At 47.2% G+C, this 13,160-nt stretch overlaps 1 protein-coding gene across 1 annotated transcript in view; it reads left to right on the forward strand.

Annotated features, from left to right (window-relative positions):
* Positions 1–4,602: 4,602 nt before the first annotated feature.
* Positions 4,603–13,160, forward strand: part of PAFAH2 (platelet activating factor acetylhydrolase 2) — a 31,993-nt gene continuing 23,435 nt past the window's right edge. Inside the window, exons 1-4 of the mRNA XM_082666470.1 lie at positions 4,603–4,627; positions 10,139–10,280; positions 11,249–11,402; positions 12,180–12,276. Of these exons, the coding sequence (XP_082522596.1) occupies positions 10,191–10,280; positions 11,249–11,402; positions 12,180–12,276 (341 nt within the window). The 5' untranslated portion in view covers positions 4,603–4,627; positions 10,139–10,190. The remainder of the gene's footprint in view (positions 4,628–10,138; positions 10,281–11,248; positions 11,403–12,179; positions 12,277–13,160) is intronic.

Raw genomic sequence — 13,160 nt, forward strand, 5'->3', positions numbered from 1 at the left:
CCCTCAACCTGGCCTCCTTCCTCTGGGCTCCATAGTCTCTGCTCCTCCCAGCTGAGGCTCTGGTGACTACCTCGGGGTCGGGGTGGGGCGGCATCCCTCAGCTGTTTATTTAGGCCCCTCTCTGAGAGGGGAAATGCTGGAACAACTCTAGAGACCCCTATTCCTATCCTTTCTCTCCAGCCAAGGGCTAAGGCAGTAGAATATGTAGATCTGCATTTTGGTCCTGGATTTTAAATTTTTGTTTATTAAATTTTCGGCCATGCTGCGTGGCTTGTGGGATCCTAGCTCCCCAGCCAGAGATCGAACCTGTGCCCCTTGCAGTGGAAGCACGGAGTCCTAACCACTTGACCTCCATGGAATTCCCTTTGTCCTGGCTTTGCCAGTCTTTAACTATAAAACCTGGGTAGGTCTCCTGGCCTCTGTGAATCTGTTTCCTGACCTGCAAATCAGGAATGGTACTACCGATGTCTCAGAATCTCTGTGTCAACTGAATGAGATAGGGTTTGCCAGGCACTTGGCACAAACATGATTCTTACCAGTGCTGGACACTAGCAGCTGGAGTTCATCAGGGGGAGGGTGGCAGGGATGGAGTGTCGTGGACATTGGATGGACCACAACGGATTCAACACATGTTTCGGCAGAGGAGACAGCACATGCAAAGGCATAGAGGGTGACAGGGCGTGGCACAGTTCGAGAATGTTATGTCCCCAAGCACTTTTCTGTGCTTGGAGCAAGGGGGTGGCTTGAGTTCCCCCAAAAGCAGACCCTGAGACTTGGGTGCTCGTAGTCTGTTTGGGAGGTGATTTCAAGAAGCAGAAGTTAGAGCATGGAGAAGACACAGGGAGGGGAGCACTAATGTGCAGCTTAGTGCTGTGAGCCGCTGGGCTCAGCTCCCCATGGAAACTCAAGAGACAGTGTGAAATGCACCTCAGAATCATCCTATCTAAGGATGGGGAGTCATCAGCTTCCATCATGGCCGAAGGTTGCCCTTGGGGTGGGTAGCACATGCCTCTCCCTTCCTGGTTCATAGATGCCTAAGACAGCCCTCGGGCAAGGAAGCAGACACAAGTGGGACTTTGAGTGCAGAGGCTCTCAGCTGCTGGAAACCACCACACACGGGGGCTCAGAGAAGGGATGAGGGGCTATGAGGCTGGTATCCACATTGTCTGCTACTACCTCTTTGAGCCTCTGTTTTCTTGCCTGAAAAATAGAAAGAATATGACGTACTTCCCAGGAGGACTAAATGAGGTAAAGGATTTGGAAGTTGCTAATGACATGTCTGACACATAGTAGATAATCAAGAAATGGGAGGTATTAGGGCATCTGAGCCCAGTGGTAGGTTGGGCTCAGCTCAGATGCCAGCTCCTCAGAGAATCCTTCCCTGGCCATCCTACTGAGAGTAGCTCACTCCTTTTATTCTCCATCAAAGCATCTTATTTCCTTTAGAGCACTTAATGGTATGCAATTATCTTGGTTATATGCTCGCTTATTATCTGTCTCCCCTCAGTAGAATGAAAGCACCATGTGGGTAGGGAATTAATCTCTCTATTCACTGCTTGATTTCTAGTGCTTATTACTGTTATTATAGTAACAATAATAGAGTAGGACAGTTATTGTTCTTGATCTTTATTAAGCATATACACTCTACCTGCTAACAGGCTGTTAAAAGAGGATTCACCCAGACTCCAACTGGGTCCCAATGAGATGACAGGAAACAAAAAACAGTGGCTCCCTCTGGGGGGGTGAGTGATTGAGAACAGAGAAGAGGCATGAGACAAACTTTTGGGAGCATTGGAAATGTTCTACATTTCAAACTAGGTGATGGCTATATCAAAATTTTTTTTTTTTAAAAGGTTGAGCTGGACAGTTAGTATTAGTGCACTTCACACACTTTGTTGTATGCATATTATAGTTTGATTTTCAAAAGTGTCGTCCACCAACTTCAGCACGTAGTGGGGAGAAAAGGAAATGCAAAGCTGGTCACTCATATGCCAACTTAAAGTAACTTAGCAACAAGGTAAAGGCTGGAGAGGGATGGTAGCCAACCAGAAGAGATCTTGAACTGTTGGAGGATGGGATCTATAATGAAAGCCTGGAAAATCAACCACTCACTGAAAACTTAAAGCGTTTGGGTTGTTTATCCCCCAAAAGTCTAGATTGGAATGGAATGCAATTGAACTCAAGTATTTTATTCTGCAGCAGGAGTCTGGGCCCAAGGTAGATCTTCCTAACAGTGACAAAGGAGGTAAAGGAGGCTGTGACATCCCTGTCCCTGGGAAGTTTAAAACTTAGCTGGCCAGCAAACGTCCCCAGTATGGCCTAGTCTGGGAGTAGGAGACAGAGAAACAAACTCCAGCTGTCCCTCTCAGGACCAGGGACTCTAGTTAGTCCTGGGTAATCTGGGCCAGCTGCAGAGCACTGATTAATTAGCCAGAGAACCATCTCTGATCTGCACTAAGCTTTTTATGTTCTGCCGTCACCACCACCAACCACAGCTTTAATTAAATTTGGGGCTTGATTACCACACGCGGTGCTGCCATCACTCTCTCCTGATGACTTTATCTTGGTTCCTGGAAGGATGGTGGTGGTGACAGTGTCAGGAGGAGAGGAGAGTCTAAAGAAGCCTGAAGCATGGGCTTCCCTGGTGGCGCAGTGGTTGAGAGTCCGTCTGCTGATGCAGGGGATATGGGTTCGTGCCCCGGTCCGGGAGGATCCCACATGTCGCGGAGCGGCTGGGCCCGTGAGCCATGGCCGCTGAGCCTGCACGTCCGGAGCCTGTGCTCCGCAACGGGAGAGGCCCCCGTACCGAAAAAAAAAAAAAAAAAAAAAAAAATAAGTGTGGAGGTAACAATGAGAACCTGCTACATCTTGAGACTGGTGAGGAGGTGACCGTAGCTGGGGGCGCGGCAGGGCCGAAGAAAGGCGATTCCTGTCAGAGGACGCCAGGAGCAACACTTCAGAGCACGTCGTGGTGATGGGTTGGGGGGGTGCAGTTTGGGGAGGACCTTGAATGCCAAGCTGAGAAGTTGGGACCTGATTCAGCAGGTAGTACGAAGCCTTTGAAAGTTTTTTTTTTTTTTTTTTGTGGTACGCGGGCCTCTCACTGCTGTGGCCTCTCCCGTTGCGGAGCACAGGCTCCGGACGCGCAGGCTCAGCGGCCATGGCTCACGGGCCCAGCCGCTCCGCGGCATGTGGGATCTTCCCGGACCGGGGCACGAACCCGTGTCCCCTGCATCGGCAGGCGGACTCTCAACCACTGTGCCACCAGGGAAGCCCTTTTGAAGGTTTTTGAGCTGCCAGGATGATCCAGTTTTCTTATGGAAGTTTACAAGACTCCTGAGGATGTGGTCCTGCCTCCCTCCTCAGGTGTGCCTCTCTATCCCATCCCTCACGCTCTGTGCTCCAGCCAGAGTGTAAAACATTCTTCATACTCCCCGTACTCCTGGCTAAGTCCTATTCCTTCAGTTCTCAATTTTAACATTTCTCTAAGATCGCCAAGAAACCTTGAAGACACCACCCCATTTCTCCCAAGCCTGGGCAGGTGCTGCCTTTCAAGAAGGCTCCTATAACCCCTCGCGTCTTCCCCATTAGAGCTCGTATTACCGTGTAATTCTTCATTTGTCGGAATCCTCCGCTGGATTGTGAATTCTTTCAAGGTTAGCGACAGTAACTTGTGTGTTCCTAAGAACACACCAGTGTGTCCCTAAGAATCAGCATAGTGTCAGCAAAGTGAGGATGGATGGAGCGGCTGGGGCCGGAGGGGCGGGGAGGAATCTCTCAGGTTCCTCTCAGTTCTTGGCCATGAGTTTCTGAAGAAGGACAATGGAATACCACAAGTGTGAACAGGTAAGGTTGGTGGGAAATGCGCCCTTAATTTGAATGATCAGTCTTATACTCTCACTGGAAGCACAATGTGGAGAACACAAAACAAGCTCACGGGCTTCCCTGCTGGCGCAGTGGTTGAGAGTCCGCCTGCTGATGCAGGGAACACGGTTCGTGCCCTGGTCCGGGAAGATCCCACATGCTGCGGGACGGCTGGGCCCGTGAGCCATGGCCGCTGAGCCTGCGCGGCCGGAGCCTCTGCTCCGCAACGGGAGAGGCCACAACAGTGAGAGGCCCGCGTACCGCAAAAAAAAAACAAAAAACCCCAAAACAAAAAAAAAAACCAAACAAGCTCAGACCTTCTCCTCACGGCCCTGAGAATAAAGCAAAGCCCAGGTTATCTCCAGGCACGCCCAGGAATTATTTGAGGAACGGTGAGGCGGAGGGTTACTAACCGGGACTATAAGCAGTAACCCTCCGCTCGGGCTTTGTAATCGTGGTGGCGGCTCCTCGACCACCAGGGGGAGGAATCACACCGCATTCCGGCCCTTGGGCGGTTTCACACCAAGACGAGGGGCCGTGTAGACCTCTGGGAATCGTAGTCCTGGGGGGCGGGTCGTAATGTGCAATCTTGCGCGGTGCACCTCGGAAGTTATAGTTCCGGACAGAGAGGCGGGAAATGGTTTTAAGCGCTAATTTCGAGTTCTAGAAACTACAACTACCAAAGGGCCACTGGCTCCTGGGCAGTTTCTCGTTTCCGTCGAGTTGACCTTTTGGGTTGCTTCTGAGAGGTCCACTTGACTGGGTAAGTTTGATTGGAGAAAGCTTCTATTCTGGATTGAGGGGTCTAAAGACTTGCTCACATTCCAGGTCGGTTTGGGGGGCTTTCTCGTCTTAATCCCAGGCTAATCCACATTAGTCCTTTATCTTTTCTGTTTCCTACTGAAACACCTCCAATATCCGCCCTCACCCTTTATTCTCCCACTATCCTCTTGCTCTTTCACTCCCGGCGCCCCTGGAATCCCACGGTGAGCTCTCTCGTTCGGAGCCCACAGCCCCACCCCGAGCCCACGGCATCACCTCTCTGAAACGTGGCCTTCTTTGTGCTCCACACTTTTTATGTGCTTTACTCTTACCCTCAGTTTCCTGGTTTTCATACTAGTGAAAGAAGGGTCGCCATTCCTTCTTTCACAATCCACGGAAGTGCCCAGGACTGGAAGTCAACCCATAATACGAAATGGAGATGACAGTTGCTCTCTCCGTCTTAGCATGAGGCAGTGTTGGGGAGCCAATAAGCTAATACGTGTGAAAGTGTTTTATAAACTGTAAAGCCTCCACAAGCGAGAGATTATTTTTACTATAATTATTAATGCTCTGAAAAACTCTTATCTTGGCTCCTTTTATAGCTCTGTCCCCTTGTTGCTCAAACCTGCCCCTGAGCACTTGGTGTCTCCATTCTCTGAGAGCAGGATGTTAGTTCCTCACTTCCCCAGAGACCACAGACTAATGAACTCTAAGACTCCAGAGAGCTTTGTCTGGAAGGAAGCCCCAGAGAAGTGCTTGTCTTGGACTCTGTCCTGAAATAGCCAGTGATGAAAAGTCCACACAGCTGGCCGAAGGGTGGTCCCTGAACACTGGAAACGGGGCCCCAGCAGGAGATGGACAGCTGCAGTGTAAGCCCTATCCGTTCCCTCTGGGCTCTTCTGGGCCTGTTTAGTAGACGCTGGTTTTGGGAGCGATGTCTCAGACTCGAAAAGGCCAGGAGGAAAGAAACCATTTTGTCAAAGGGTTTAATCCAGAAAACCACAAAAATCCCGGAAAAAAAAAAAGCTTACCTGGGTATGAGGAAAGAGAGACATAGCATTGTTAATTAATTCCTAGCATTTTATGAGCACTTAAAATGTACCAGGCCCTAGGCAATATCACTTTTCTTATTAATTTTCACTTATGAAATGTCCTCATTTTACTTATAGGGAACTTAGGCTGAGAGAGGTCATGTAGTTTGTTATGGTTATAGTACCTTCTATATGTCACGTGCTTTACATACATTCATTCAATCCTCATCAGCAGCTTCATGAGTGATTTATTATTTCTACCATGTGGAGAAGTTATCAGAGGCTTAGAATTGAAGGCCCTTGCTCAAGGTCACACAGCCAGTTAAGTGATGGAGGTGGAGTTCAGACTGTCACCAAAGCCTTTTTTTCCCCCACTATACCATATAGCCTAATTTTTAGATCAAAAAGACAGAGATTAAAGAATTGAGAGGGTTTAAATCAAAGCCAAATAAAGCAAGCATTTTTGGGGTCCCTACTATGTGGAGAAAGCATGAGGATAGATGGTTTGGACTCCACAGAAATGTAAAACACAGTCTACCTCTGTAGTATATCTGAAGAGATAAGGCATACATGTGTAAAAAATTAAGTAGCATTCATTGGATAAACTGACTGTTGAGACCAGTTATATGGAGGGCACTGCATTAAGCCTAGTAACTGGCAGGAACATGCTTCTAGGTGGCCATGGGGATTAAACCAAGTGGTATCACAGTCATTATCATTTCATTAATATGAAAATGGTGGGCTGGAATACCATATACACTCAGTAAATACTTGCTGCATGCACACGTCTGAATAAAAGAAAAATCCTGGGTACCATCTGCACCAGAGGTTCTTGAACCTTGGGGATCAGAAAGCTTGGGAAGCTTTATAAGCTAATTGACCTCTGGCAATGGGGGCCCTAAAACCTATATTTTTGAAAAGTTTTCCAGTTGATTGTGATAATAGTTTCAGGAACTTCTGATCTAGATTCTACGTGGACCACTTATTGGAGGCAAGTTACTGATTGAAAACTGCTAGAATACGTACTAATTCAAGAGCTGTCCTGAGGCAGCCTGTGATCGGTTATCAGGTGAGGGAGGCAGACAGTACTCAAAGTTGAGAGGAGGGAAGGTTGGAAGGACTGGGAAAGCTTCACAGAGGACCAGAGATTTCACTGGGCTTTGATGGTTGGGACAGGTTTGGATGGGTAGAGAGGCCTTTAGGCAGGCACCACCGCAAATTGTTTAGATAAGGTGAGCCAAAGAAGGTAGAGACACCTGGGCTGATTTCCTTGGAGAATTCCATGGCATTTATTAGAAATAACTCTGGATGCTCGGTGTGGATGTTTCTTAGGCAAAATTTGCAAGTCAGATTGGATTTTCCCATCTTCCCATTCTACTTGTGCATCAGTCAGTATGAGCCCAGGGAATGCAGATTCATTTTCATGTTAGCCTCACTCTGGCCAATTAGCTTCTTTAGTTTTTATTTATTTCCAAGTTTAATTTAGTTGATGACCTTCCCAGAAACTTTCCAGGACTGCCAGAGAGTTGTGCTTCCCTTCTGTTTGGTTGTTCTCAAGTGCTCTCATCCTGATTCCTATCTCACGTAGTGTTCTCTGTTCTGATTAAGACCAACATCTCTTCCTGTAAGAAGCTACTATCATTCTGGTCACGCAGTGTTGAAACCTGACTCATCTTTGGCTCTTCCCTCTCCCATAACTCCCCAGATCCACTTAGTTGCCAGATCCTATTGTTTCTACTTTTCACACAATCAACAAATATTTCCTGGATACTTCCTAAGAGCCAGGTACTACACTAGGTGCTTTAAATGCATTATTTCATTTTATCTCCATAGCAACCTTATGAGGATGGGTAGCATTCCCATTGTACAGATGGGGAATCAGGCTTAGAGTGATCAGGTAACTTGCCCAAGGTAAGAATGCTAGGCAGCGAAGGAGCTGGGCCTCAAACTTGGGTCTTTCAGACTTTATATCTCCCATGTCCACGACCTCATTTCCAGAGTAGATTCCAACTCCTTAGTCTAGCACTTGAGGGACTGCTACCCTCCAAATCTGGTCACATCGTCCTTTCTCACCTTGCATCCACCACAAACTTCTCGAGGTTTCTCAAGTGTGCTTTCTCACCTCTGTGCCTTTGCTCACACATTCTTCCACTCGAAAGTCAATCTTCCCGTCTTCCCCTGCCCTCCACTTCCAAGCTAAAGGAGCTCTCTTTCTTCTTGGAACTCCCACAGTATTTTGTCTGACCCACTTTTATGGCAGTGAGAACTTGCCGCTGCTTCATTGTCACGTGGGTGTCGTGTCCTGTGCCCCCTGCCAACCCGCCGTGGGTCCTCTGTACATTTGCCTTCAAGGGGAAAAGGTCAGGGTCTGAGACTAAGCAGCACACGTTCAGCTTCCTTTTGGCTGGATAGTCCACTGACTGCCTCAGGGGCTTAGCTTCTTTTTAAAATGAATTAGGTTTATTTTTAAATTTGCTTCAGAGAAACAAAATGAAGAAGTCTGTAGTAGAAAGAATATCACTTATTATCTTCCAAAGTTAAATAGAATGACATTAGTATTATTGCTTGTCAGGGGTTTTCCATTAGATCAGACAATTGGAAGTTGGCAGTGAGGAGATCTATGTGTTATAATAGTTCTGGTGACCTTGAGCAGCTCGCTTAACCTCTTAACCTTGATTTCTTCATCAGTAAAGCTCATTTATATACTGGGCTGAGGGGGTGGTGGTGCAGAGGATGACTGTGAGGAGAAATGATCTCTAAGTTCTCTTCTTGCCCAGGCATGCTTTGACCTGAACTTTCTGATCCATCCCAGAGCATCTTAAAGAAAGCAGAATAATGTAATGACTGAAAATGTGGCTCAGGACTCAGTGTATCTGTTTAGGTGCTTTTGGTTCAAGCAATAGAATCTAAACCCAGTTGGTTTAAATAAAAAAGGGGATTTATTGGCTCTTGTAACTAGAAGGTCTAGGACTGGGTCAGGTTTCAGGTACAATCTAATCCAGAGATTCTTACAGTCTTCACAAATATGACTGTATTTCTTTATGATTCTCTCAGCTCTGCCATCCTCCACAAGTAGCTTCATCCACAAGGTAGCAGAGTGGCTGCAACAGTTCAAGGCTTCATATCCGCACATCACTCTAGCTCAAAACAAGAAAGAACTTTTCCACCCTTAACCATCAAACCAAAGTCCTGGGCTTTACTCTGGTTGGACCAACTTATGTCATGAGCCCACTCTTCATCCGGATACTGATGGGGATGCCAAGGGATGATTGGCCCAACTCTAGAAGTTAGTGAGGTATCAGCCCCACCCAAATCACTTCTGTGTAGGCTTCTGTGTAGGAGGGCAGGATAGAGTGGATATCAAGAAGTTTGATCACATTCTCCACTGTCACAGCCACACTGCCCGTGATCAAATTCTGGCTTTGCTAGCTATATGTTCTTGGGTAAATTACCTAACTTTATTAAGCATCAGTTTCCTTATCTGTAAGATGGAATAACAATACATATCCCAGAGGATTGTTGCAAGGATTTAATTAAATAATATATGTATGTAAAGCACTTGGTGTAGTTCCTGGCACAGAGTAAGCGTGATGCTGCTGTGATGATGTGATTGAAGAGGGACGGAGAGCAGTGGCATTAACCCCAATTTAAGAAGCAGCCAAGTTACAGGAATGTTTTCTAGTCAGAGCATGCACACCTGCCATGTTGAAGGCTCCTGTTTGATTTTCTGCCCACATTATACTCTTCTGTATCTCTATCCCTTTCTGCTCTTACATTATGTCCTTTCTAGAAATGCTTTCCTTCTCCCCTGCCTCTAAAATCTTCCTTATATTTCAAGGCCCAGCATAAGTGCTTTTATAGTTAATAGTTTCGGTCAGTGATTTTGTATATATGTAACTGAGTCTCCCCATGAACAGGATCAGTGAGGGTTAGGAGCTCAGGTCTGGATTAGACAGACCTGAGTTTGCCACCTAGAAGCAGTGTGACTTGGGGAAGTTATTCAACCTCTTCATGCCTTAGTTTCCTCATAAAACAGGGTAAAACAGGGTCTAACCCTCAGTTATTGAGAGAATGAAATGACGCAATGTATGTAAAAAGCTTAGTTCAGTGCTGACACAGAGTAAATAATTGATGGTAGTAATTGTTATTCTTAGCTTCATGAGGACAAGGTCTGTGTTATAGTCCATGCAGCAGTAACTGCTGTGCTGGGCACATTATCAGATAAACACTTGTTAGTGGGTTTTGAAGCGTATGGAGGTTCTCTTTCCTTTTCATGACCATCTCCTTACCTCTCCACCACCAACAACAGAAAAAGCAGCCCCTAAACCTTAGTAAAGGCAGTGTAGCAAAGTGGATGATGTGGAAGATTGACTGAGTCACCGGCGGGAAGGAGGGGTGGATAGGGGTGGCAGATGACATGAATAAGCAACAGGAAGCTGAGAGGAAACCAGCAAGAGGCTGTTCTGTGTTCCACCCTCCAGCCATCAAGTTCAGCCACGGCCCAAGTCGTTGTTCAGTTCAACTGGTGGTGAAATGGGGGTCAACCAGTCCGTGGGCTTTCCACCTGTCACGGGATCCCACCTCGTAGGCTGTGGGGATGTGATGGAGGGTCAGAGTCTCCAGGTAAGTGTCTCCAGCACGTCTCCGCTGCTTCTGTCTGCACGGGACTTATCGATAGTGAGTCTGATGCTGCAATTCCAGGTGGGGGGAAACTGAGTTAGAGCTGGTCTGGATTTGGGTGTAGAGCCCCTAGGTCTCTTTTCCCTGACCTTTTTCTTCCTCTTTCCAATTAGAAGCATCTCAATAGACAAGAGATTATGGGTTCTTTTTCTGGCTCAGGGGAAATGGGGCCTCTAGCTTCAAAGGTAGCTCTCAGATGTCTTGAGAGCAGATGCCTGATCCTGGAAAGGTTTTGGATCTCATCTTAATCTGAGTGTATGAGAGGAAGAGCAGCGGACCATGTGCCATTGACCTTTGACTCCCTGACCCGGGTAGGAAGATAGTCTCCTTTTTCTCCTCTCCTGCCTTCGTCTATTTCCCTCTGGTACTTTGGTTCGGGACTTTCCCTCCATCGGTTCCTAGGTTATTCTCTGCTGGCCCTTGAACTCCCCCCTCCCTTGTGAGAGGCACATACTTCCTGGTAACCTCTCACCTACTCCCATGTAAAATGAGTGTGCTGCTGTTGCTTCCCAGGGGTCAGCCTGGAGGATTGTCCTAGGTGACACACCAATGCCACCCCATTCAGCATGAGGGCTAATCCCTCGCTCCTGGGACTCCTCCAGGCCTGGGCTCAGGGCCAGATTTAAATCTTTTGATATCTCAAGCATTGGGAATATTGTAGTACCCCTCAGACGTAATTCAAAATACAGTTGGCTGTTTGAAATGACATAAGCCTTACATGTATGCTAAACATAAAATCGCTTCTTTCTGGATTTTCTGAATACAAAATTCAGGTATATGAATTGAAGGTAAAGTTTCCCTGTTTTGGTGCTTTGCCGGTGCCCCAAACACCTGCTGAATGTGTCTGTTGGGACATCTAGCCATGCGTGGGCTTCTTGCTCTGAGCTGCTGCTCTCTTTCCTTCCTTACAGGGGAGCTTCTTTCGACTCTTCTACCCCTGCCAAGAGGCAGAAGAGACCACAGAGCAGCCCCTGTGGATTCCCCGCTATGAGTACTGCACTGGCCTGGCTGATTACCTGAAGTTTAATAAGCGCTGGGGAGGTTTGCTGTTCAACATGGTTGTGGGTAAGATTCTCTCCCAGCTGCTTGATTATGTTCCTAGGAGATCCCAAGGCAGACACAGTATATTACAGTTTGCTTTGCCCAGCCCTTTTGTAATGGGGCATCCATTAGCCAGTGTGGTATGGAGAGGTGGAGAGAATTATGTACATAAGAGCTTTGGTTATAGAATTAGACTGTCTTGGATTCGAATCCAGACTTTATCATTTACTGTGGGGCTTGGGCAAGTTACTTAAATTGTGTCTGAGTATCTGATGCTTTTGCGGGGTTATAGTGTAGGACGTATGTAAAACATGTACTCTAGTGCAGTGCTTGGGATATAGAATGTGTTCCATGGATGGTGGCTATTACTCATTTATCCAGCACGTATTAATTTCACTCTGTGCCAGCTATAGTGTAGATCAAAGAAACATTCTTAACTGCCAAGGAGCATACTGTCTCCTGCAGTTGCCTCTCTAGCTCCTCCCTCTTCTGGGTCAGATGACATTGAATCATCCCCTTTCCCCAAAGGCCCCACTGTTAGGAACTCTACCCACTGCCTTGGCATCTCAGGGACTTAGTCTGTAAGTTGTTCAGTACCTCCCCTTTGGATTTATCTGCCCATTTTCTGTTGTGTTTATGCTCGCTAGGGGAGAAAAGGGGAAAGAATAGGTGATTGATTGTCCTGGGCTGCTCGGGCAAAAGGTAGTTCTCCTGAGAGGAGGGCCACATGTCCTCATCACACCTGTGCCCAGGCTGCCCTTCGCATTCAGCCGGAGATTCTATAGCCCTTGTCTCTGCTAGGATCTTGTCGCCTGCCTGTTAGCTGGAATGGCCCCTTTAAGACAAAGGACTCTGGATACCCCTTGATCATCTTCTCCCATGGCCTGGGAGCCTTCAGGTAAGAGCTGCTCTGCCCTAGACCTTGTCATATTCCTTGCTTGGTTGCAGCTGCTGAGTCTCAGCTTATTCTCAAAGGGCAGGGAAACGCGTATTTCCATTTGTCAGTTTTCTTATCTACCATGTGCTTCATCCCAAGGCACTGGGTCCACCTTCTCTAGAAGGCCTTCCCCCAGGCCCCTTTCTCCCGGTGGAGCCTTTTATATCCTTGGCTTCTCAGGTTCCAGCATTTATATAAATACTTGCTTTTAGCTTTCTTCCTCTATAACAGCCTAGAAGTACTAGAAGGGGCTTGAGCTTTATGGTCAGAGAGTCATTTATTCAACCTACACTGAGGGCACCTCAGCCTGGGGCACTGGCATAGTGACGAGGAAGACAGACGCGTTCCCGCTCCCGTGGAGCTTGCAGCCTCAGCTGTAAATCTCAGCCATACCACTGCACTCTGTGAGCTCGGGGCTGTGGTAGAACTCTCTGAGCCTACATTTCCTCATCTGTCAAATGGAATGCTGCTCCCACAGTGTGGGTTATGAGGACTCAGACAGGCACCTAATAGGTGCACACGCCTGCCAGTTTTCCTCTCTGTCTCTCTACGTGGAGGATCGTGGGGTGATGAACTGTAAGATCTCTTTCGCCAGATTTCGGGAAACACTGATCCAAGTTTTACAAGTCAATATCCATTCAGAATTCTCCCCATGAATTCTGATTTTTACACCTTGGTGTGTTATATACATAGCTTAATAACTGTGGTACATGCGTTCTTATTTAAGCTTGTGAATATTCTCTCTGTATGTTCATTCATCAACGTATGAGTCTAGTTTATGTCCCAGAGTGTTACACAAAGGCATCTATTTTTGCCTTTTCACACCTCCCACCGCCACCCAAACC

Source organism: Grampus griseus (assembly GCF_964374135.1).
Source record: "Grampus griseus genome assembly, chromosome: 1".
NCBI classification, from domain to species: domain Eukaryota; kingdom Metazoa; phylum Chordata; class Mammalia; order Artiodactyla; family Delphinidae; genus Grampus; species Grampus griseus.